A 25606-nucleotide genomic window follows, 5' to 3' on the forward strand; every position below is an offset into this window, starting at 1 on the left:
CAGTGTGAGGTGGACAATATGATACAAGATCATTTTTTATCAAACGCAGCAGAATAAAAGTCGGTTTGTGTGTGAGATTAAAACATGACGCTCTCATCTTAATTTCCCCGTAAATATCCAAATATCACACAAACAGAACCAGGCTTTTGGCTTTTTTCTCAATTTGGTTTTGAAACGAAATAACCAAAGAACGAAGCGTACACGGATTTTAATGGAATCTCCCATGGTGTATGGTCAAAGTCCATTGAGTAATATTCCTCCTTGGTGAAGGTAATAATATGATTAGGAGGAACAAGGCTTCTAATCCGAGGGTTGTCGGTTCGAATATCACCCGAGCCATCACTGTGGTATGTTGAGCAAGTCCCTTAACCCCTAACTGCTCCCCAGACACCGCAAAATGGCTGCCCACTGCTCCTCAGGGATGGGTTAAATGCAGAGGACAAATTTCTTTTCTGTAAAAACATACAGAATATAACCAATAAAGGCGAAAGCCCCGATATAAAAAACAAACTTGATTATTGGCGTTGCCTTTAAAGCAAAGATGCTAAAATGACATTTGTGAGGCCGAGCAGAGTCTCTAACTTTCTTTTTGCTTGTGTTTACGTTGTTGCTCCTCAGGCTTCGTCAGCTACGACAATCCGGTGTCGGCCCAGGCCGCCATCCAGGCCATGAACGGCTTCCAGATCGGCATGAAGCGGCTGAAGGTGCAGCTGAAGCGCTCCAAGAATGACAGCAAACCGTACTGATCTTAGCACTAGGGTCTATCTGCTCCCCAAGTTAGCACTGCTAGGGTAAGTCCCCCCCCCCCCACGGAAAAAACAAGACAGGACAAAACAATGAAAATCAACACACACACAAAAGAAAATTCAAGTAAAACAACAACCGAGCCACGGCCTCTACACAGGGACTCGGAGGTGGGGGACGGGTGAAGATGGTGGCTGGGGGGAGGGGGAGGGATGAATCACCTACCACCACCCTAAAGGGACACACGCCATTTTTTTTCTTAATTTTTTAAGCTTTTTTTTTTTTTCAAGCCTTCAAGTATCTTATTTTTATTATATTATTATTATTCATATTTTTCTACACACATGAACACTTTCATAACTGCCATTACTTTGTGTTACTATTTTGTTTTTTAACAATGGAAAGAAATCGTGGCTAGTTTCACTTTTTTTTTTTTTGCAGACACTAAATATTTGTACATTTTTGGGTTTTTCAGTCATAAATGCTAATGCATAAACTAGCCATGGTGATTTTTATTTTTTTTATCCTCTCATGCTGTGAACCTGAAGGCCTGGTAGAGTTTTTTTTTCCTGTTTTTCAATACATTTTTATGTTACGAGCATGCCGATATGCACATTTGACCTTTGACCCATGTCAGTTAACCCCTAAAACCACACAGAACAAACTCGCGCTAAATCGAACAAATTGCGATCAAAAAAACGTTGTTTTTTTTTTTTTCTTTGCTTCTTTATTTCTAGGTCAGATCACATTGGTCTTTTATTGTGAAAGGTTTATTCGAGCAATTTTCAGAAACGACATCCATTATTTGACAAAAGGCTTTAACAATGAAACCACGACTATTAAAAAGAGTTTATGGTTCAAAGGGGGTATCTGAAAATACTTGATGTTCGGTAAGAGATTTAAATGAAGAAAAAAAGAAGCATTCAAGTACAGAAAGCCACAGGCCTGTAAATTTTATTTGTAAAAAAAGCAGTTCTATTTTTATACAGCATTTTTACTTCCTCAGATAATGAAAAAAAAAAGGATTTTATTTATTGCCTATACCGTTTACGTTTATTGGACACCTATAAAGTATTACCGCATCTTTTAAAAAGTCGACCCTTGTGGAGAAGTCTCGTGGTATCGGGTTCTCTGGTGTGTTTTTTTTTGTTTTTTGTTTTTTTTTTGGGGTGCAAAATAGAATCAAATAAGAAAACACAATGGCGACACCGGTGAAACCCCGCCCCCTTTTCTGTCATCATCTCCGTCCAGTGTCAACCTTTATGTGCTACTCTTTTCAGTTTTTGGGGGCGGCGTTGTTACTTTTTGACCTGACTTCCTGTTTTGAGTGTTGCTGTTTGTTGATAAACACCTCAACACTTAAAACAATGTTAAAAAAAAAAAAAAAAAAATTCAAACCTCCTCTTTTGCACCGCTTCGGAAAATTGCAAAGATTTTCTCTCAAATACCGACATCCATCTTGGACGAGATGTGATGGATCGGGCTTTGGGCGCGCTTTGTTATAGTTGTGTGTTTTTGTGTGTATTGTTGCTTGTTGGTAATATAAACTTTGAATATTTTTATTATTATTGTTTTATATTATAAATTTGGTTTGGGTTTTTTTTAAAAAAGAAAGAAAATGTGATGTTATTTGTTTGTTTGTTGTTGTTTGTTGAAAATAAGTGATGCTGTGTTGGTTGTGGTGCACTGGCTCTCTCTGTGTGTAACTCTCTCCTCTCCCCCTGTGTTTTCTTTCCCTTCTTTTAGAACAACCCATCTCCATGATTGTTAGCTCATTGTTTGCCTAGCATGTCTACGTGGCGCCCCCCCCCACCCCACCCACCCACACGCACACACACAAAAAAAACACAAAAAAATCTTAACAAAAGCAGGAAAAAAAGTCTCATCGTCCTCCTTGTTGTTTCCAAGCCCACCTGATCATAAAGTGGTTCTCCGCCAGCGCCGCCGCCTACTGACCTTTTCAGCATCGAGATTTTTCGAAGACTTTTGATTTTTATCACTTTTTGTTTTTTTTTTTTTTGGTTTTGCATGTGACTTCGTGTGGATCTGTTTCTTGGGGATGGTTTCGGGGGGGAGGGGGCGCGAGGGGGCAAGGGATTTCTGGGTAAAAAAAAATGTGAAAAAGAATATTTTGAAGGAAAAAAAGCTGCATTCATAATTTAAAAAGAAAAGACTGCGATTTTTTTATGGAAATACAAACTGTTTCTCCACCTGTTGTGATTTCCATTGGGTTTGTCCCTCCTGTTGTTCCGTCCGTTTTGTTTTCATTTATTTTATTTTTTTTTGTTTCCTTGTTTAAAGTAAACTTGAAAGTTCACGATGGGAATTGGCGCGTCATCTTGCTTCTGGTACCGATGGATGGAATGAATACTGAGAAAAAAATACAAAATAAACACAACAACACGCAGAAAACCGCGGGCCAGAAGCAGTCGGCGCCAGTTTCTCTGAGAAATAAGACTACTTCCAAACAGTTTTGAATAAAAACTGTCTGATCAATATTAGACTCTCTCAGAGCTCTCTAATGGTTTTTACATTTTTCAGGCAGTGTAAAGTTTTTTGATAAGGCCATTTTAAGTGGCTCTGTTTCTCATTCAAAGTCTATATATAAAACCACTTTTTTCTAGAGTAGTTTAAAGGTAAAAAAAGAGAAAAAAAAAAGACATTTGCCCTGTTCGGGGGGGAGAAATGCTACCTACTTGTGTCACCTTTTGCTGAACTGACTCACAGATAGACAATCCGTGGTTTAAATGCACATGATGAAATGACCTATATTTTCTACTGTTAAAAATGTATAGAGGAAAAAAAACAAAACAAAAACAAAAGTACGAAAAATACCTGTAACCTGCGTTAACGTCGGTGCTTCTCGTGAGTTTAGTTGGTGATTCATCACAAGTCTAACGGTCTTAAATGTCTCATGTTTTTTCAAGAGAAGACTTAAAAAATCAGTTTACTTGAACAATAGACGAAGCCTTTCATATTACTATAATCGTTACCTTGTTTCTTGTTTTTTTTTTTTTGGTTTGTTTTTTGTTGTTTTTTTTTAAAGAAATTCCTATTTGCTAAATTTCTTGTTGAGTAATTAGCTCTATTAAATTCCGAAAAATATATATAAATATAAATATATCTATATATATATATATATATAAATATATAATGTCAGCTTGTGAAGCATCAATGTCTTTATTATTTTATTTCTCTCGTGGGAAACAATATTTAGGTGTGTTTTCGTTGTTCGGCAAATGTCTTATACAGAAAAAAAAAAAATTGTGGAATTTAGTGCCAAATTCTGAAAGGTACTTCCTGCCTAGCGCGCGTCAGTGTATTTCTTGTGAAATTATTTGATAACATGGGTATTTTATTATAAGTGTTTTGTATGGATCCCTCATATTTAAAAGTATAGATTTAAAAGAGTTTGTTAACTTGGAAATTTTGTGGTCTTGTTGCCTGAAAATGTCATGTTTGCTTTTTATTTTCCTTTTCTTTGTAAAGATGTACAAAAAAAACCAACAAAAAAAGTGCCCATGTGTTATATATATATAAATATATATATAAATATATCTAAAGACACACACACACACGCAGACACACACACACACACACTCTCGTGCAGACCTCACAGTTGACTTTCTTGTTGTGCATGAGAGCCCCTGAGTGTGAAAGTCTCCTCAGCCACCGCTAACGCCCGCCAGCGTGCTCACGCGCGCACAATTTTACAACGCGCAAACACACTTGCACACAAATCGCGCACTGATACTTTTAGCCATTGTACAGCCGTTTTTTGCTCATCAAAGCCTTACCACGGATCTTTGCACTCCTGCGTGTCTCTCTGTTTGTATCCGCAAAATCCCACATGTCAGGATTCGCCGCATTTTTCTCGCGTTTTTTCTTCTGCCCCTTATTGTCGAGGTGAGTCATAGAACGCGAGGCCTTATTTTCTTCCTGGATTCAGTTATCACTCCTCTGTGTGTAGTGTTATTTTTGCTGAGTCCTCGCCACTTTGTCCTCAGACAGCGGGGGGGTCGTCACCTCGAGATAAGCGTGCTTTGCTTTCATGATGTAAGGACGGGGCAAGATTCGTACACTCGCCATCAATACTCGGATAGCAGCACATGGGAGCTCGCCATCCTTGGATTTTCAATGGTGGCAGGAGAGATGAGCTTGACTTGTCTTTTTTTTCCTCCTCCTGATTAGACTCCAAGTGTTTCTAAGACCTCTGTATGTGTAAAAATCTTGTAAAAATGGGGCCAAAATATTGCATTTATATGCCAAAGTGTGTTCCGGGACTTTTCTCATATAGTCGAGTCGTTTACATGGCACAGTGTTGTGAGTCTGTTCCCACACTCCCTGAAAGTTTACGATCTGCAAAAAAAGCAGCATTATTTTCTACAGAAGCTCACCAGTCGCCTTAACCAGGGAGCGTCGTTACCAGTATTATAGACGGAGTATGTCGTTGAAGTCAGTGATGTGTGCCAAGTCTGGGTTAACTCTTGTTTTACCTTGTTAACTAACCACCCACGTGTCCGAGTCCAAGCTGTCACGTTGCTGCCACTTTGTGTGACTGGCAGGCCAAAAAAAGAAGTCAGATTATATTCTGTACTTTTTCATCCTTCCAGCAACTAAATAAAAAGCGAGAAAAACAAGGGTCGAAGGACGCCACGCCGCCGCTCTCCATCCAGGGCTGTTGTCTCCCAGGCTAACTGGACTTATTAAAAACAGGGCTATGTTGGTGAGACGACTTATTGGAAGAGCAACAGGGGAAATAAAGCGTTGTTGGTTGGAGAGGAAGGGTCACGTTGGCTGGACAAAAAAAACAACAACAACAAGCCTGAGTGGAGATGAAAGCAATACAGCTTTCATTATTATCGGCTCACAAAACAAATCCAATCCTAAATTTTATTGGTTGTAATTCCAGCAACTTCATTTTGTTTTCTATTTTGAAATAATATCTTGAGGTTTCATTTATTCAGACAACTTTTTTCCATTTCAAAGTAAATTTCAGGAGATCAAAATTTACTTTGATCTCCTCATCTAAGTGTTGTTGTTTCTATGTTCTTCTCCTGACAGAAGATCAAAGTCAATCTCAAGGTAAATTTCAAGAGATTAAAATTTACTTTGATCTTGTTGTTTCTTTATATTTTTCTTCTCCTGACAGGAGATCAAAGTAAACTTCAGTAGATCAAATTGTACTTTAATCTACTGACAAAAGAACAAAGTCAATTTCAAGGTAAATGTACATTTCAGGAGATCAAAATTTACTTTGATCCCCAAAGTCATTGTCAAAGTAAATTTCAGGGGATCAAAGTCAATTTTGTGAAAAAAGTTGTCTGAATAAATGAAACCTCATTATCTTATTTATCGGTTGTGTTGGTCGGGAGGAAGCAAAACTTTTCCTTTTCTTTTTTTCCCCCTGAAACGCGCACGCACAACGCCACCACAACTGCCGGAACTAACAGTGCGTCCAGTTGATGTTCAAGGACCAGTGGGTGTATCGGAGAAATCGCACACTTTCACCTCATGCACTCACACGATTTGTGTATCTCTTTGTTGAATTTGCAACACGTCGTCAGTTTGTTTACTTGTCCCAGAAACCGTCTCGTCATCGTGACGAATCCCAAACACGTTGCGTCACCAAACCACCCCCTCCGACACGGCAAAGTCTCGCGTGAAGCATTTTCGTCTTTTGTTTCAATGTTGAAGCACAAGAAGGGTCGCGGAAACGGAGTGTTTCTGTCGAGCGGCTCACCTCAGGGGCTGTCATTGCCGATGCTTGTTGTAATCTTCCTATCTCGTCACTATTCACTTCTCTGTTCTCCTTCTTTCTTGATTATCTTAAGTGCTATTTATCAAACAATGAAACTGAAAGGAAAAAAAGAACTTGTTTCTTTGCATTATTATGGCTTATGTCAAGTTTTTTGGGAAGAAAAAAAAAGTGTTTTGTGTGTTCTCTCTTTCTGTGGTGTAATGAAAAAAAAAGAGCTTGTCGTCTGTAGAAAATGATCCATTTTTGGTTTGTTATTTTTAAAGAATTCTGTTGTTGTTGCTGTTGATTTGTTTTCCTTTGATTCTGGAAAAGTAATTACAAAGTTATTGTCTTGAGAGAAGCCAAAGTCAATGCATTTCAGTGGATCCTGTAAGCGTATGTATGTTTGTTTGACAACACTTCGAAATCTGTCACTGGATGGGATTTAACAAGTACAAAAAAGAAAAATGAAGGCTTTCCTATTTCTACAACTGATTGTACTTATGCATTTTGTACCAGTGGAACTTTTTATACTGGAGATTAAAGGATTCAACAAAAAAAAAATCCTGGAAAAAAAACACGCTGTCTGGCCTGGTGATGTGGCCTGACCCTGACTGGTCCCGGAGTATGATTTCTAACTGGCATCGAGGAAGTTGGCTTTTGATATCAGATTTTCTAGAAGATCTTTGGCTTTATTTCTTTCACTTCTTTTTCCTCACCTAAATGTTAATTATTTCTATTTTTCTTTCCTTCTTCTTTCTTTTTTCTTTCTTTTTTCTTTCTTTAAATCCAAAAAATGAGGGTAGGTGAGCGTCTTTCGTTTCTTTGCTTTATAAATAGTTCCAACACGTTTGTCTTTACAACAGCAGTAAGTTTCATTTGACTTCTGTATTGTGGCGTCTACACGATAAGACAATTATAGAAAAAGAAGGAATAGAAATATTTAGTCACCTTCAGTGGATTAATGTATTAGTTTTAAATAAAGAGATCGACTAATTAGAAACTTTTTTGCTTTTAGCTGTTTAGATTTTTCCGATTTCTCTGTCCTTCTCTGTGAACTAACTGTGTAGCTGAAGCAGTCAGAATTATTTTTGTAAACGTATGTTCTTGTGTGATGCAGTTTTTTGCTTCTGTCTCCTATATTAAACCATTTTTCCTAATACGCGTCTCTCTCTGTGTTGTTATGTTACAGTGGCTGTCCGATGTTGTACTGTTTCACTTCCTCTTCTCGACATTCCCTCCCTCCCTCTTTCCTTCTCTCCGCTCATCATCTGGTTCTCCTTTCCATTCATGTATCTTTTGTCTCATTCATAAATATATCTCACTATGCTGTCTTCACTAAACATGGTAAATATACATCGAGGTGTCAATGTATTTTACTGTGAAGCCCCGACGGTTGTACCACAAAATGCGAAAATCCAAATTAATCAAGTGTTGAAGGCATTTTGGGAAATACTGTACACAATTATATCTGATTCAGATTATAAGTTGGTCAACAAAGGAAAAAAGTCAATCGTGTGATGGTAAAATAACTTTTCTGCTTTAAAAAACTCCACAAAAAAAAAACTGTTATTGTCCCTTATTTTGAAAACTATCTTAGTCAGGATAAAGCTTGCAAAGAACACTATCGAATTCATTAAAGATTAACTAAACCACTTTTTTCTACTGAAAACAATTATACTTCAAGTATGGTAATGACTGATTCGTGTCCAACTTTTGCTATTTTAGTCATTTTTTTTTTTTTTTAATTTACCGTATTTTGTTGTAAAAATGTAAGAATGACTGCCCTCTATGGGTTGAAACCCGGCTATTACAATAAAATTTTACCAATGACGTTTGGGTGGCTTCTTGCGTCACTGTAAGCCCCGCCCCTTCAACAAAAACTAGCTCCTGATCACCCTACAATTTGTGGCAAAAAAGGTTAGAATAGAGAGCTATATTGAGTATTGAGCAGCTAGTTAGCATAGCATAGATTAGTGGCTCCCAAACATCAAGAACAAACGTTAACACATAACTTCATGATGACCAGTTTTCCAGCTGGTAACCAAGTTAAACTGTTAAATCTTCTTTGGGTTTCACTGGTTCCCAAACAATGAGTGTTTAACCATTTGGTGTAGATCATTATTAAAGTAAAAACATTACATCGGTGCAGTTACAGGCTTGACAATGTTCCACAAACTACTGAACCACTAAACAGAGTTTTTTTATGAACATAAAGGTCATACAATAGTACCAGTAAATAAGTGCAAAACTTAAATCAGATAAGTACTTAACCTTCCTGAATTCTGGGGTATAGCTCTGATTATTAAAGTCACTGTAGTCATGATAGTTTAAGTCAAAATCAGCAATCAAAAGCAAAGAAAATAGCAAATGGTAAAATTAGTTGAATATGTTTTTTGGCTAACATACGCATTTACCAATTGATTTGAAATTACAATTTTAGCATTGTATGATAATGTGTGGAAGGCGTTAAAGGGATTGGACAAGATTTCAAATGTTAAACTGACTTTGAAAGCTAGGCTAAATCCAATGTAGCTTAAAGAAAAGAGGCGGCATTATTCGCGGCTGAATGATCGATAAACGTTTGAAATGCATCGTTAGCTCGAGAATGATTGTATTTCCCAAATTGCACATCTTCTACCTCAGTGAGATGCAGAGCTCTGATTGGCCATCTGTGCACTGTCCGGGGCTAACTCCGTCCACTGTATTTCCACTCTTGTGTCCAACCAACACCTGTTGTGCTGTCTCACCATCACTACTGCATCCCTCCGTAGAGAGGAAACAGAAGTCGAAGGTCAAAGTTTCCACCTTTCATTCATGAGTATTACAAAAAAGAACTGGGTTCACTTTACAAGAGCTTTAAATATATATCAAGTCAGATTTTATTTATCCATCTATAATCTAGTAATGACAATGGATGACAGATTCCAGCATTTCTTCCCTTAATATCTCTCAAAGTTATGTTGCTATACAATATGTGCTGCGCAGCACTCCTTTCATCACTGGCCCAGTCCACCAAGACTATTATTAAATATTGATTGTGAGGCTTACAATAAACTGGCCTCAGTCTATACTCATGGCTCGATAATTGTACACCTTTATTATTGTCAACATGTGGCCTGTAATTCGAGATGTTTGCAGCTCACGGGTTCTACTTATCAACTAGTTTTTTATTTAGATTTTTAAACACCAATATAAAGCATAAAAGCTGCCAGAATGAGGGATTTACCTGGTTACACAGAAATACAAATGGGTGTCCACACGTCTGATGAGTGACGGGCAGGACTGAAGATGATCAACACGCCACGACCTCTGAGATAATTTCACGTTCAAGGTGAGTTTCACATGCACCAATATGCTAGCAGGGCTAAACGCTAACTTTCAAAGGTCGTGACTCAAACTATAACTATACGATATATATTTATCACTATAACGACTCAAGAAATTGCTCAACATTCACATATCAGAGAGGTTATAAGCACATTAAGAGGATCTGTTAAATTTATTGAATGTTTATTTTAATCAGTTTATACAAGTTAGCAGACTCAACTTCACCTTCACTCTTTCACGTGTCCAACCCAACTGCAAATTAAATCCAATAATTAGTGTTTTTCTCTCATTTTGGCTCCAAATGCAAATAAAATTAAATATTTATTTAAAGGTTCTCATATTTAAAAAACAAAACAAAATTAATTAATGAGAATTTATACACTCCTAAATATCTTGATAATAAAATCCATGTATTGATGGTTTCCAGAAATGTTGTGCTATAATGTCAAAGAAAGCATGTCTAGTCCTAGACAAGTTGTTTTTTCCACTACAAATTGATTATTATTAGATTTGTCCTCGTCGGCTAGCAAAGGTTAGCAAAACACTGCTTTACATGAACGTTTACATTGTTATAGTTTCTCTTTATCATTATTGGATAATGTTGATCACAAACACATCAACATGAAAAGACTCCCTAGCGCTCACGTAACCTAAAGGGTGACAGATTCAGGGCTCTCAAGTTTTGAACTCAGTTCAGAGTGAGACTTTGGCTTCAGCAGTAGTTTGGGTAAAATCTGATAAAAGACACATACATTCAGCTTACATTTATTTTCTTTAGCATTTAACATTTCTTAGTGCAGGGGGCTTATCTTGTGTGTGAGTGATGTTGGACCTGACCTTGGCACGATTATTCAGGTCATTGTAAGCAAGTAGCGTGGAAGAAAATGTCTGATACAAACAACAGTACTCGTCATGTCGAAGATAATTTATCCGTCCAGAAGCGTAGGTGACTCTTAAACATGTTCATAAAGGATTTCTTACCCTTTAGCACCGAAAGAATATTGGTAATATTATGTGAATATCTGTAAAAGTCACGTTTTTCTATTAGCTCTCTCTGCTAGTGCGTAGCATCTCTTCTTCACTGCTAGAATAGCTGCATGCCAACCGACCACTGGGTTAACAGCGCCCTCTGCTGGTCCAAACAAATATCTGATGTAAATACAGTACACTGGGTTTTTTTAAAGTCCAATTGTTAAGGCACAAAATACATTTTCAGTTACACTTTTAAAAAGAAAAGGTACTATTATGCATTTTTGCATTTTTTACTGTAGAGCCAGAATTTAAATTATAGGCTTCTTCTTCATTTGTATCATTCCTGTATTGATTTCATTCGGGATTTATTTTTCGCTAAATTGCATTGTTTTGAATCATTAAAAAATGATTCTTTTGACAATGTAGACAATAAAGGAAAAAAGTATAGTATTTTCTAGGTTTTTTCTGAAAAAAATAAAAGAATATTTTTTGGTCATCATTTGTCTACAGTCTCATTTTGTAAAATAAATTGTGAGAGAATCAATCGTGAACCCGTGAATGGAATTGTATCGGGAGTTGAGTGAATCGTTGATCCCTAGTGTGTGTGTGTGTGTTGTGTGTGTAAAACATTTTTTACATATGAAACATTTTGTCTGCAGGTATACGTTTAAAAAAAACACAGAATTAAAAACAGATGCTAAAGCATAACATGTACAGTATATTGCAACAAACAACACAAGTAACAGACACAAAAAAGGTGCAGGTACAACTTAAAAAAAAACATTTAACAATGTTTGTGGAGAGTCCAGGTGATTAGGGAGACAATAGTGCAATACTGTATATTACAGTAATACTGCAACCTTTACTCTCAAAAGAGCCATTTTGCCTAATCTCGCCTGGAGCCAAAAAAAAAAAAACATTCTCAATAAAGACAATACAGTGTTAAGATTCTATACAGTTAAAAAAATATAAAATAATTTTATGAGTTAATGGAGTTGAAGGACTACAAAAAATAACTTGAATTTGATGACATGTGAGTGATCATGTCGGTCAACACATGCTAATAGCTAATTTCTTGCAACAAATCAAGCATGCATTATGCATATTAAGCCGACATGTTGGCAATTAAATAAATCTTTTCCCACACAATTAAAATCTCTATTTTCTTCCAAAATAGTGTTTTTGTTGGTTTAGTTATCTTAGCAGGGATTTAAAACTTAAGGTTAGCCACAGGTGCAGGAAAGTTGATGGTCTGTAGATGTTGCAGGAGGTGAAGTAGGATGGTGGCAAAGTTATTACACAATGTGATTCATTTTTAGGGTAACCAATTCTTTTATCATAATTTTATTTTAAGTTATTGTCATTAATCATCAATACCATATTTTTTTAGACGCTACAAGGAGCCATTGCAAAAGAGTCAAAGAGCCACATGTGGCTCCAGAGCCGCAGGTTGCAGACCCCTGGTATATTAGAATTTATGGATGATTATAGTAACAGTTTGTCAGTGTCCATTTAATAGGATAAAGAGAGTACAGTATGTGAGAGAGCATGGGGGTTAGAAGAGTTGTTCATCTTTGTAGAGTTTATCAATGGAGATGACGGCCTTTTTAACTTGTTGAATCATGAGTTTGCGGATGGGGTGAAGTTTTTTACTGTGCAGCAAGATTTATTTTGGAAATTGATCATTTAGTCCATAGTCCGTTCCTTTAAGCTATCTTCATTATTGTTGTACCTGTTGTTTCTGTTTAAAATGTTCAAATTTTGCAACAATCGGGCAAAATTGGTGGAGTTTTTCTGACCCATACGGTGAACGCAGTGGAATGTGATGTTTTTGGCGGTGTCGGGAGGGAGTTGGAGAGTCATGAAGTCCTAAAGTTTGGGAATGTCGGTGAAAACAAGATTGTCCAGCATGTTTCCTGCCTGGGGGTCGAGGATGGTTTCTTTAATGTGTTTATTTTCAGCGGTGGTGGAGTTGAGCTGGTTAGTGAGGGTGTTAACTGACTGTTTGAGCGTCTTGTTTTCAGCGGTGAATGTGTCTATTTGTTCCTGGCTGTATTCGAGGCTCTGGCGGAGTGATAGAGCGTGGGGGCGGGGCGTTCGCCAGTACATACAAGAAAATAAATACATAGCACTGTGCGAAGGACGCTGAAATGTCTGTTTACATGTCAATCACGGCAGAGAGCTTCCTGGAGGCCCTGCTTCTCCAGCTCAGTGCCGCGTCAAATTCGTCATCAAAGTGGCAACGCGTCATGGGTGTTCGGGCTCACCCTGCAGTAAGAAAGAAGCAAATCACCCTCTAACTAACGATTGAAGGAATCAATGAAAAAAAACACTTTGGGCATGTTTATGAAGCCCAAATAGCACTTTATGTTGTTAAAAGCACAGGAAAGTCTATTTAGCATAACATGGGCTCTTTAAAATGAGCAAATTGTGGCAAACAATAGTGAAAAAGGGCCAAAATGTAAAAGGGGATAGGAATCAAATGGTATTTATTGGTATTTATAGCCTTTTTGGATGAAAAGCGGCAAAAAGAACTTGCAAAAATTGTCCAAAAATAGGGAAAAAAAGTGATATTTATTGGCAAAAGGTAGCTGAAAAAAGAGTCAGAACTTTTATAAAATTAGACAAAGGAGGTTGCAAAACGGCCAAAGAATATAGGTCAAAAGGGGTTAAAAATGTTGCCCTTTTGAGGTTTTCTGGGGAAATAATACTTAAATTTAAGAGCTTTATGTTGAGCATCACTAACTTAATAACAGCTTCTACATGGTGTTCGCTGATAATGTAGTGATAATGTAGTGATAATGTAGTGGGCTGGTCTGAATAGAAAATGACAGGGCTGAATTTTTGTCCCAGTCCACCCCTGTTGAGGGTTATACTGACTCCGAGGGGTTATGCTTGTGTATCCTCACTCAGTTTGTGTAGTAGTCACTGCTTTGCACCTGAAGCATGTTTTTAAAACAACACAGATAAATCAGTTTCCCTGGTGCTACACACGACCACAACAAGCATGACTGTGTTTGTTAAACAATTTTAACTTCGTTTTGAAAGTAACTCCAGTCACTGCAGCTGCTGTGGTCTGAGCACAGGTTTAATAAAGTAAACTCATGCATTATGCAGACAATCAGCAGGTCATTTACAAGCACCCAGCAGCACTGCTGGTATTTGATTCAAGGCTTTAGACGGAGCTAGAAACACATCAGTCATCCGTCACCATCCCAGTGGAAACACAGGCGCTTCCTTCCTGTGAGAAAAAAAGCATAAAATTGGTGCGATCACGGTTTGATTTGAGCCAGTGAAGATGAAGTGGCAGCCAGCCCGATTATTTCTACGGGAGTCGTCTCAAAGGAGGGTCAAGGGTCACGGGAGGTTTTTGCCGTGCACAGATTAAGGTTTCAAAGCATGTTTTTTATCAGATAATGTAGTCAAGGGAAGAAGAGAAGAAGTCATTTTCTCTTGGTAACAACAACAACAACTGCGGTGATAATGCCGACAGAGGACAGCCAGGTCACGTCCACCATGTTGTTTTCATCTCTTTTTTTTAACCATCTCTGCTGCATCTTTTAGCACAAACTGAATATCCACCTGAGGGGAAATAAATATCAACCGTACATTTATTTTTTTAATTCCTTCTTAAAGTCATACAATGTGTTTATTCAACTTGTATGAATACATGTGAATAATTATTTCTAATTCATATGTATCTTTGAGGAGGAGCACGTTTACAGATTTAGTTGTAATCTCTACATTCTTTACATGTTGACAAACTTTAGTATTTGGATTTAAGTTCATTTTTCTGCTCGTCATTATGAAAGAATCTAAAATAAACGCAGACAGCCATAACCCTCATTAGTTCATTCAACACATCACTAGTTTCCATCATTACTATTATACGTAACGTCCTCAAAAACAACAGTGTAGTATTATATCTCGCTAATAACCAAGGAAAAGGTTTTTCCCTTTGTTTTTTAGATTTCATTTTGTGCATTATCGTTGTCATCATGTGCCCTTTTTTTTTTAAGTCATTTTATGTATTATTGCTTATATTTTTGTATTTTTGTGTGTCTGGGGAGTCATTCAGTTTATATTTGTTGTCATTTCATCTGTTGTTTTTGTCGTTTTTGTGTTTTGAAGTCATCTTGTGTATTTTCATGTTTGTGTATATTTGTATTCGTCTTGTGTGTTTTTTGATAAAAGTTTGGGGTTTTTTGAGTCATTTTGCACATGTGCTGTTATTTTGTGGATTTTGTAGGTAATTTTTTTTTAATTTTTGGAGTTTTTATTGTAAGTTTTCTTTTGGGGACAAAAAATTTGAAATTACAATAAAAGCTGCACATGTGGCCCCCCCAGGCTGCCAGTTGTTCATAACTGATATAGATCATCTATAGTTAATATACACATATTTAAAGTGTTTTACTCACTCCAATAACAGTATTTGACTTCATTACAAATGACTATAAAAAATTGGATGATGGCATTAAAATGGGCTGCAAAAATGTGATTGTCTGATCCTAGGGGCACATTATCAATATTAATATATAAGCCATTAATTTAGAACTAATCTGATCATCAATAAATGAACGATTCTTGTGTAATTTTTTGTTGTTTATTGTGTTTTTGGATTCATTTTGTGAATTTTGTTGTCATTTGGTATATTTTTCCATCTTTTTTAATGTATTTTTTGTTGTTTTGTATACTTTTCAGATATTAAGGTGTAGTTGTCGTGTGTATATGGAGTACTTTTGTGTATATTTGTTGTCATTTTGTGTTTCTTTCCTTTTGTTCATTATTGTTGTCCTCATGTGTATTTTTTTCACATTTTGTATGTTTTTGAAGTTGTTTTGTGTATTTTCCCTGTTTTATGTGCATTTTTTGTGTATTTTTTGTGGGTTTTCTGTGTATTTTTTGTGTTTTTTTGTATATTTTTTCTGTTGACTACTGATTTAGAGACTTAAAACTGCTTTATAACCAACCAATGGTTATGTTCCTTACTGAGCAGTTATCGACTGCTCCTACAGTCAGTATATAGATGTTTAATGTATTCAACAAGCAGATTTTTGGCTTTGTGGGTAAAAAAATTAAAGAATTCATTCAAACCTTTACCTGGATTTAAATCTATTATGAATGTGTGATAATTTAACATCTATATTCAGAGGCCAAACATTGAAAAAGACACATTCTGATGTGCATGAAGCATTGCTGAGCTAACGCCATCCTTAGGCTTGTTGTCAGTTCACCGCTAAAACCAAAGTGACACCATAAATATGAATGTATAATAATAGAAATAATAATACAGACATGCAGCATGTGTAAGTGTTAGCTATAGTATTGAAGGTCTGGCCTGGTGGGACGATGCTGCTATCTAGTGTTGTGGTGGTGTAATTGTATTAGAGAATTACAGTGGATTATTTTAATGGGATTAGCAGTGGATGGTGGATAGTGTGTCATTCCTGTTATTCATTACTAATGTTTGTCTGTTTACTCTATTCATTGTTACTATGTTTAAGGCAACTTTAAGTTTAAATTGAATTTGTCTTTAGGTTTTATAGGCAAGGCAAATGTATTTGTATCAGTCGTTTCATACACAAAGAAATGAGTTTAAAAATCAATAATAAATTAAATGGAGCTTAAAGTTATAAGGATAAAAACATGAAATCATTAAAACAATTCAAAATCTCTATTTATACACCAGCAGCAGAACTTTAAAGTCTATTCTGATGTTGTAAAAAGGTCATTATTCAAATTAAATAGAATTGCCTCAAGTTTTAATTCATTTATATTTAAATAGGTTTATCGGTTTAATTTAAATTGAATAAAACTTTTTTTTTAATTGTTATTTTTGCTGTTAGATTAAACTAAATACAATTATAGAGGTCTGCATTTATGGGCTTTTGTTCTGTATAGGTTTTCTCATGTTGGGTTATTCTGGTTTCATCTCACAGTCAAAAATCATGGATGTTGCCACGGTAACCTTAAATTTTAATGGTGTGTATGGATGAAGATTCATAGTAATGTTTGTTTTGCCTCATCATAAGCAACAAAATGCGATAAAATGCAATTTTTGGACAGACTTTCTATGGGAGCAGAAATATGAAGAGTAAACCTAATAATAACAGTGATTGGCTGAAATCTCCAAAATGGCGACGCCCACATAAACAGGGATATTATTACTTGTATTTAAATGGTAAAAGAAAATGACTCCAAAGACGTATCTGAAACAAACGACTAGAAAAGATGTATTATTCAGCTCTGGACTGATCATCTAAAGTTTGTTCTTAAAAAGTGTTTAAAGAATTTAGTCAGATTTGTATCTAAAACACACTTCCTGATGGTACAGGTATAGGATCAGCTCCTTCATTCATCTTTTTTCTCTGCTTCGTGTAGACTTGACTTCTACGACTGCCAAGAGTTTCTGGCTTACGTTACAAATCCTTTTATGCTACAGAAGCTTGAAGACTAATGCACAGTTGGCAGAGAGTGAAGCATCAGAGGAAAGAGGAAAGTCTTCATGGGAAAAATCTGATTTAGGATTACGATACTAAACAATTACGCTTATGTTTGGGATGGCACTCAAAAAACATGGGGTAATATTTTTTTTAAAAAGCCGTTTTCTACTGGAATGCAATCTGAATGACTCACAGCATTAGCCACAAAACTGTGATTGTAGATGATCCAAGGACCACGTTATCAACATTCATGTCAGCATTTAGAAACATGACCAATCTGAACATTATTAGAGGAAAGAACAAAGGGTTTTGAGCATTTCTGGAGTCATTCTGTTGTCGTTTTTTCTAAGCAGTCATGGCCACCAGCATTACATTTGCCACCAGACTGGCTGAACTGATTACACAGCACAATATGCACAACATCACATTTCACTCTCACCTTAAAATAGACAACTCTTTTACATCCCTTCTATTGTCCTACCCTGACTCCCTCCTCCCCTTGACCCTCACCTAGGTGTAACACCGCCCTCTCTTTTAAAGTATTTCTTGCCCTTCCTTAGGGCTGGTGTTGGTTACAACACAATAAATTAATTTATTTTTTTGCACTAATAAACATGCATTGCTGTTGCAAAAAGATTGCACTATATTTAAAGTGTTGACCTTTGACAACATTTGCAGACAAAGCACAAAAGAAAAGAAAAAAAGACAAATAATAATGATGTGGTTTTCTGTGTTTTTGTATTTGGACTCCTTTTGTGCATTTGTGTATATTCTTGGGGTCATATTATGTAAATTCCTGTGATTTTGTGATATTTTTGTGCATTTTTCTTCTTCTTTTGAGTCATCTTGCAGGTTTTTCTGTAATTGTAGGTGTTTTGGAGTCAGTTTGTTTATTTTTCTGCAATTTTGTGGATTTTTGGAGCCATTTTTTGTGGTATGTGATTTTGTGTGTTTGTGGAGTCATTTGAAGACATTTTGTGTGTTTTTGTTGGGTTTTTTTGTGTGTGGTTTTGAGATAGTTTAGTGTATTTCTCTTTGATTTTGTTATCTTGCATACTGTTCTGTAATTGTGTGTGTTTAGGGAGTTCTTTTGTGTATTTTCTTGTTGTTGTGTATGTTTTTGGATTTATTTTGAGTATTTGTCAGGGATTTTTTAGTCATTTTGTGTGTTTTTTGAGTCAGTTTGTTTATTTTTCTGTGATTTTGGAGCCATTTTGAGTGTTTGAGGCATCATTTTGTGTTTTTTTTTGTAATTTTAAATGAATTTGGATATTTCCTTTTGATATTGTGTGTTTTATGAATTATTTTGTTGATTTTATGTACATTTTGTGTGTTTTTGTAGTCATTTGGTGTATTTCTTTGTATTCAGTGATTTAGCAGTCATTGTGTGTGTTTTTGGACTCCTTGTGTGTATTTTCCTGTGTATTTTTGGTGTGATCGCGTCCACTTTCTGAGGAGGCCGCATGTGGGCCGCGGGCCACCCGTTTCCCACGTCTTTCCATCAGCTGTGCTAAGTAGACATTTCCCCACTACATCCCTGTTTGTGTGTCTGTGTGAGTGTGTGTCGTGTGGGAAACGGATGTGGAGGTTGTTCAACACAAACACAATCACCGGTTTAATAGAGCGTAAAATCAACACTAGCAGCAGCAGGTTGGAGTGATTTCTTTAACGTGATCACATGACACATGGCCATAACAAACATCAGGTAGTCTACTAACAAGCTACGTGGACAGGTTTGCCATCATCCTCCTGCCACAGAGCCAATCAGACTTATTGATTGATGATCCATTCAAACGTAGCTGCTTGTTTGTGTTTGTTCTGCTTGGATTTACCGTAGCTTCCAATTCAGCAGCTCTGCATGTCCTTGACGTCTGATGGACACGTCCAATAAATAAGCACAACATGCAGCTAATGAACTAATCAATTGTTGACTTGGATTGAGTCTGACGTTGTTGGGAAAGTCAATGGATGCCCAAAGTGTAGCTAAGTGTAATGGCTTAGATGGAGAGACTAAATTTAACTATTTTTCCTTAAAGGTGCAGTCTGCAACTCTTATAAAAGTGACTTTTTGTCATATTTGCTAAAGCTGTCACTATGTAAGGACAGCCTTACATCAAACTAGTAGTTTGTTTGAAAAAACAGACTCATTGAATCCCACCTACTGCTCCTGCAGCCTTTGGCAGATTGCCAGAAAGCACCGCTACCGAGCAAAAAGAACCAATCAGAGCCAGGATTGTGTTTGATGGACTGTCTGACAGCGTTTGCTCACAGGCCCCGCCCCTTTCCCAGGGCTGTAGCGCCACCTTTTTTACAGTGTATGGTCTGGAGGAGTAGAAGATGGAATTGGTGACTTTTTGATCATTTTTCAGTTTCTTTTGTGTACATTTGTAATTCTCGTGAGTTTTTAGAGCAAATTTGTGTCATTTTTGTTGTCCTTTTGAACATTTTATTGTTGACTTGTTATTTGTTCTGTTGTTTTGTGTAATTCTCCGTCAAAATGTGGATTTTTTTGGACTCATTTTGTGTGTTTGCTTCATTGCTGTCTGCTTCGTGTCATATTGTACTGTCCACTAGATTTTATTGGTAATAATTCTGTATTTTTCATTTGTTTTCTGCGATCACGTAAAGTCGGAGGCCCTCAGTCAATAATCTGCTCGGCCAATAGGGAGCTTGAACTGCTCGTCTCTATAAAGATATTCTCCAAAGTAAACAAAGCTCCTCTTTTAGAAGCTCCTCATCCTCTATATATACAGTATATATTTACACTCAGGGTGTGTGTTTTGTGCTCCTTTGGGTCCATCTGCTCCAGAATGAACCAGGCCTGCATGAGAAAAGCAGCACATGCTGCACAGACTGACGTAACAGAACGGAAAGAACGGTAGAAGCTGAACGTTGGGGTTAAAAGTGCTGAAAGTTGAGCCGAGGTCAGCAGGCGACATTATGAAAACATGGAATCTGCAAACACATCATGTCGTTTGAAGATTTAACTTGCATAACAGAGATTATGTTTAAATCAGGCACGGATCAAGCAGCAAGTTGTTAATTTGTTTGCTGGAAAATCATCAAAAAGTGTAATAAAATACATTCTATATACATAATACACACACACACACACACACACATACTTTTTATACGTATAAATACATATTTGCATAAATACTTACAAAAAAATGACCTTTATTGTGAAGGAGCCATTTCTTTACCTCTGTAATATATTTTCTGATTAAAAAAAACAAAAAAAACACAAGATTGATTGCTTGCAACAGCTTCCTCACACAATTTTGTATATTTAACAAATAGGATTTTTTATTTTTTTTTAATCTTTTTTACAAAAAATTGATCACCCATCAACCCAACAATCATATTTCTAAGAATGCCTACTTTTTTTTTTTATTTAGTCATTTTATTTTGTACAGTTTCAACATTTGTAAAAATTGCTTTTTCTGTCAACAATAACTAATTTTTTAACATTGCGATCTCCCTCCTTTGCTCTAAAATCAACTTGATTTCCTAATTTCTTTATTGTTAATATCAAGATATTTTTCCGGAAAACAAGTCGCACCAGAGTATAAGTCGCAGTAAAAAAAAGTGTCATTAAGAGGAAAAAACACGTATAAATCTGTAGGAGGATGAGTTATTAATAATGGGTTATATAAATAAGAATATTAACTATGATTATTAATATTACTTCTAAACCCATCAATGTGAAACCAGGGAAAAGTGAATTCAAACAGCAACATCTACACCATAATCACAGCTTTAATGAATCAGAGGAACCAAAGATTACGTTTAACCTTTTATTCAAAATTCAACAATTAACACAGTCAAAATATCAATTGAAATTGGATACTTAAATCATGATAAAATGCATTTCTAGGCTAATAAAAGTGAGGATTATATGTAATAAGGTGAAATCACTATTCTAGGAGGATGCTAGTCTACTAAATATTGGATAAAAATGCAGGATACATATTTGAATAAGATAATAAAATCATAAAAAGAGCTCATAAAACAAAGAGGGGATGAAAGACAGGGGAGACGAACAGACATGAATGAGATGAACTGTGGAACATGTTGTGAGTGTATGTAAGTGTGCAGTTATGGAAGTATGTATGTGATCTATTGTGGATGAAGTTTGCTGATCAGAGTTCGTTCTGGTACCTTGAAGATGATGTCAGGGTTGGACCTGGAGGTGCTGTTTGAAGCAATGCAGTAGGACGTGCCACCGTTGAGTTCTGTTGCGTTTCAACAGAGTATAGCCCCTTCAGCCGATCCAGGCGGTTCTGGCCTTCACAGCTGGGTTAGAGAATGGCTCGTGGCTTATCACTGTGGGTTGCGAGCCGGGCTTCTTTCGGCTGTTACGCACGTCACTAGATGCTGGGTTTGTCTGAACCAAGCAAGCTGTTGTTTCCAAAAATCTAACTGTTTCAACTAAAAATAAAATGAAGTAAATGAAAAGATGGGGAAGGGAAATGCGTTGAGCATGAAACGCCAGCGTCCCAAAACTGAAATTTTGGGCGGTTTTCTTCCTTCTAAAAGAATATTTTTGAGACTCACCTCCCAAGAAGGAAGCTTCGTTGATTGGTTTAAAGTTGCCAGCATCTCAGCTGGATGCCTGTGTGTGTGTGTCTGGGGTGTGTGTGTATGTAAGACAATGACAAACATGAGGGATGATTCCAAGATTTACACATTACCCATAATAATGAGTTCAGCATATTCAAATAATCTTTTTGACATCATATCTTGAAATATCATGTATCACAAAAGAGTTTGATACCAAACACGACTGGAAAATAGCCTAGTATTAATTTAGGAACCGGTTAATGAATTTTACTTGTAATTACTCGTAAACATAAATGTCAAAAATCATGTTATGCCTCTTCTTTACTATATGGTTGCAGTAGATACCTTAAACTTACTTTTGTGATGTTTTCTGGTATTTTAAGTACTTTTTAAATGATGAAACATTTAAAATAGCATTCTGTGGGTATAAAATTATCTGAAAAGAGTGGAATAGGACAGACAATATTTGCAATTTCAATTTCTGCAGAAACCATTCCAATAATGTTTTCGTTTGTAACTTTTCAAACATAATACACAATTCTTTGCTCTCACTTCATCACTGGGACACATCTCCGAGAAGAGGCCTGGAAAGTGTCCTTCTGTGACCTTCCACCACAGGGGGTCAGGGGTCAGTGGGACAGTTCTGTGATCTTATAGTATCCCAAAGGTACAGTATCTTTTTGTAAAGGAGGGGGAAGACGGATGTTCTTCCCCCGTGTGGAGTCGTAAAAAAAGTTCGTACTGAACACTTCAAAGTGTTGGGCCAGTCTTTTCGGCTACGTTATTGGGTTCAAAGGCTGCAAAATGGGGTTAGCGATGCACCTCAAAGTTGCTGGGGCAGTTATTTTGTAAACAGTTCGTGATAAAGAAACAGGCTCCTTGGTTAATTCCTGTTAGAAAGAGGGTCTTTAGGCTTGATGTGGTTTGGTTCCCTACAAACATTCAAAAAATGTGTCATGAAAAGGTAAACCCATATATAAGTCACACTGGAGTATAGACCCCTTAATGGCCCACGTCACGAATGACGTGGCTAGAGGCAAAAACAGGAAACGCCACTGGCTAAAGAATAGATATATATAAACACTAGGTGATGCAAGCGGGATTCAGGTTAAACAAAAATACCTTTAACTCAATGAAACATTGACAGAGTTACAAACAGTTTGCCCTATTACAAACCGTATAATACGTAGGTATGCCATAGGATGCTTGTACATGTTGAAATTGATACTTGCCGTTTGAAAATTGGTTGAAAATTGACAAAGTTAGGGTTATTTAAATAGTACATGCACCATAGACATCGATGGATTGAGCGGGGACAGCTGTCTGAGGTAAGATGGCCGCCAAGTTGCTACGTCACTCCCTATTGTCTAACAGCACGGGTATCTAGTGTTCATATATATCTATGGTGGTTTGCCTCTAGGCTAAGCCCCGCCCAATAAAATATGTCACAATGTTTACAAACAATCAAAGGGTCTATAAGTCGCATTAGTAAAAAGTGTCATGAAGAGGAAAAACCGTGTATATATCGCACCATTCAAAAAATGTGTCACGAAGAGGGGAAAACTTATATATAAGTCGTACTGAAGTATAAGTCGCATTAGTCAAAAAAGTGTCATTAAGATGAAAAAACCCATATATGTCTCACTGAAGTATAAGTCGCACCATTCAATAAATGTGTCACGAAGAGAGGAAAACCTATATATAAGTCGTACTGAAGTACAAGTCGCATTAGTCAAAAAAGTGTCATTAAGATGAAAAAACCCATATATGTCTCACTGAAGTATAAGTCGCACCATTCAATAAATGTGTCACGAAGAGAGGAAAACCTATATATAAGTCGCACTGGAGTATAAGTCGCATATAGTAAAGATAAGTGTCATTAAGAGGAAAAACCTTGTATAAATCGCACCATTCAAAAAATGTGTCACCAAGAGAGGAAAACCTATATATAAGTCGCACTAGAGTATAAGTTGTATTTATTAAACATTTATTTCACAAAAACCAACAACAATGTGAAAAAGCTCTGCTTTTATTCAGTCCCTCACACGTTTCTCACTCACTCTAAACTTTCTTCTCGCTAATCGATGACCATTTTTAGCTGCATGTTTTACTACCTGTGGTTTTTAATCTGCAGAATAAGATATTTTTGAGGCCATTTTGTTTGTGTTCAGTCTTTCTTGGTTGTCTTTAAGTTAATATTTCAGTTGTTTTTTTCTATGGTGGGAGGGGGGCAGACTATAACGGTCACAAGCCTAGAGCGCCTTCTTGTGGATGTAAATGATAATGGTTACTCCTCGGTTCATGTCAGTATGAATTAACATTTGAAAACATTTCAATTACATATATTTTGATGTATGAGTCGCATCTGATTATAAGTTGCAGGCGCCAAACAATGATAAAAAAAAAAGTGCTACTTGTAGTATGTGCAATATGTACATTTTCTGATATTGAAGAAGTTTTTTTTTAATTTAGATTGATTTCTTTACCAGACAAGGAAGCCATATTTGTTCTAGTTGGTTTATTGTGTTCCCTGTGAATGACTTCTAGATTTCGTAAATATTGGGGATGACAAATCGTGAATGTGGTTAAAATGGCAAAAAAAAAAACTTAAAATATGGTGAAAAGAGGTTTAAAGTGACAATAATGGGTTAAGAATTGTGACATTAGGTGGAAAAGTGGTGGAAAGGGTTTATAAGTGACTAATATGTGTGGAAAGTGGAAAAAAATGTTCAGAAAAGGCATTGAATTTTGTTGGAGAAGTGGTAGGAATGAGAGTAATGTAGCAAAAATGCATTAAAAAAAGGAAAAATATGGCAAGAAAAAGTGGTGAAAATAGGTTAAAATATGGCAAGTTTGGTGTATTTGCAGAAAAAGGGGAAAAATAAGCAAAATTGGTTAAAATTGTTAAATATATATATATTTTCAGTTTCTAGACGGTACCTGGCAACCGCCTCCCAAATGTTTGAGAACCACTGTTCTACTGTAATTATAATATTATAATTTTGCTTCAGAATTCAAGTGATCATGTGTTCTTAAGTATTGACCATCAAATCTGTTTACAAATATTATAACACCACGTTTATAAGTGCGCACGTAAAACATTTTACGTGCACGCTTAAAACTATTACGTGCTCCCTTAGAACTACTTTTACGCGCCCACGTAAAGGTTCCACGTGCCTTTACGTGAGCACGCAATAAAAATATATAAATATATCTGTGTCCCTTTAAGGGCTCAGAACAATCGCAATATTGACGGAGAAAAAAAAATCGCAATTTGATTATTTTCCAAAATCGTTCAGCCCTAGTGAATATTAAATAATATAGTTTATTAATCATTTGGTAGGTGTAAATTGGTCAAATGTATTCTTTTAGGGTGTTAAAGGTGCGCTTTTATTTGTTTGCTGTAATCCGATTCTCAGAGGTTGCCTGCACCACACCAGGCTTTGCTCAGAGGCTGTGGGTCACTGCAGTGGATCATCATCATCATCAGCCCGGCGGGCGGCGCATCGCTACCTGCCTCTGATCCTGCTCTGCTCTCGTGCTCTGCCAGAGTTTCACAAGTGCTGTGGACTTCCTGGTCCGGGACCATGGAGGCTTTCTGCTCCTGCTACACCGGGGACTAACCCGCAGTGATGTGATGTGACCGGGGCAGGACGGACCGGGTGAGCAAGGTAAGCCTCCGCTTTGTCAGCGAGTTGCGGCGGGTTTTAGTGTCAGCGGGGACGGTGTCGTTACCGCGGGGACTGAATGACGCCGGAGCCCCGCTACAGCCGAACACGGAGCTCCGCTGCTCCACGGCCTCCGCGGGGTCCGC

General features: G+C 36.8%; 2 protein-coding genes across 30 annotated transcripts in view; both read left to right on the plus strand.

Annotated features, from left to right (window-relative positions):
* celf2 (cugbp, Elav-like family member 2) overlaps window positions 1-5114 on the plus strand; it is a 286166-nt gene extending 281052 nt beyond the window's left edge. For 28 of the 29 annotated variants that reach the window (XM_028451254.1, XM_028451260.1, XM_028451263.1 and 25 more), the window contains one exon: window positions 619-5114. In XM_028451254.1, the coding sequence (XP_028307055.1) occupies window positions 619-746 (128 nt within the window). In that variant the 3' untranslated portion in view covers window positions 747-5114. The remainder of the gene's footprint in view (window positions 1-618) is intronic. The other variant, XM_028451255.1, reaches the window with a different exon arrangement.
* Window positions 5115-25293: 20179 nt separating this feature from the next.
* usp6nl (USP6 N-terminal like) overlaps window positions 25294-25606 on the plus strand; it is a 103884-nt gene continuing 103571 nt past the window's right edge. Inside the window, exon 1 of the mRNA XM_028449623.1 lies at window positions 25294-25463. The gene's annotated coding sequence lies outside the window, so the exon portion shown is untranslated. The remainder of the gene's footprint in view (window positions 25464-25606) is intronic.

Source organism: Gouania willdenowi, chromosome 6 (genome assembly GCF_900634775.1).
Source record: "Gouania willdenowi chromosome 6, fGouWil2.1, whole genome shotgun sequence".
Taxonomy (NCBI): Eukaryota; Metazoa; Chordata; class Actinopteri; order Blenniiformes; family Gobiesocidae; genus Gouania; species Gouania willdenowi.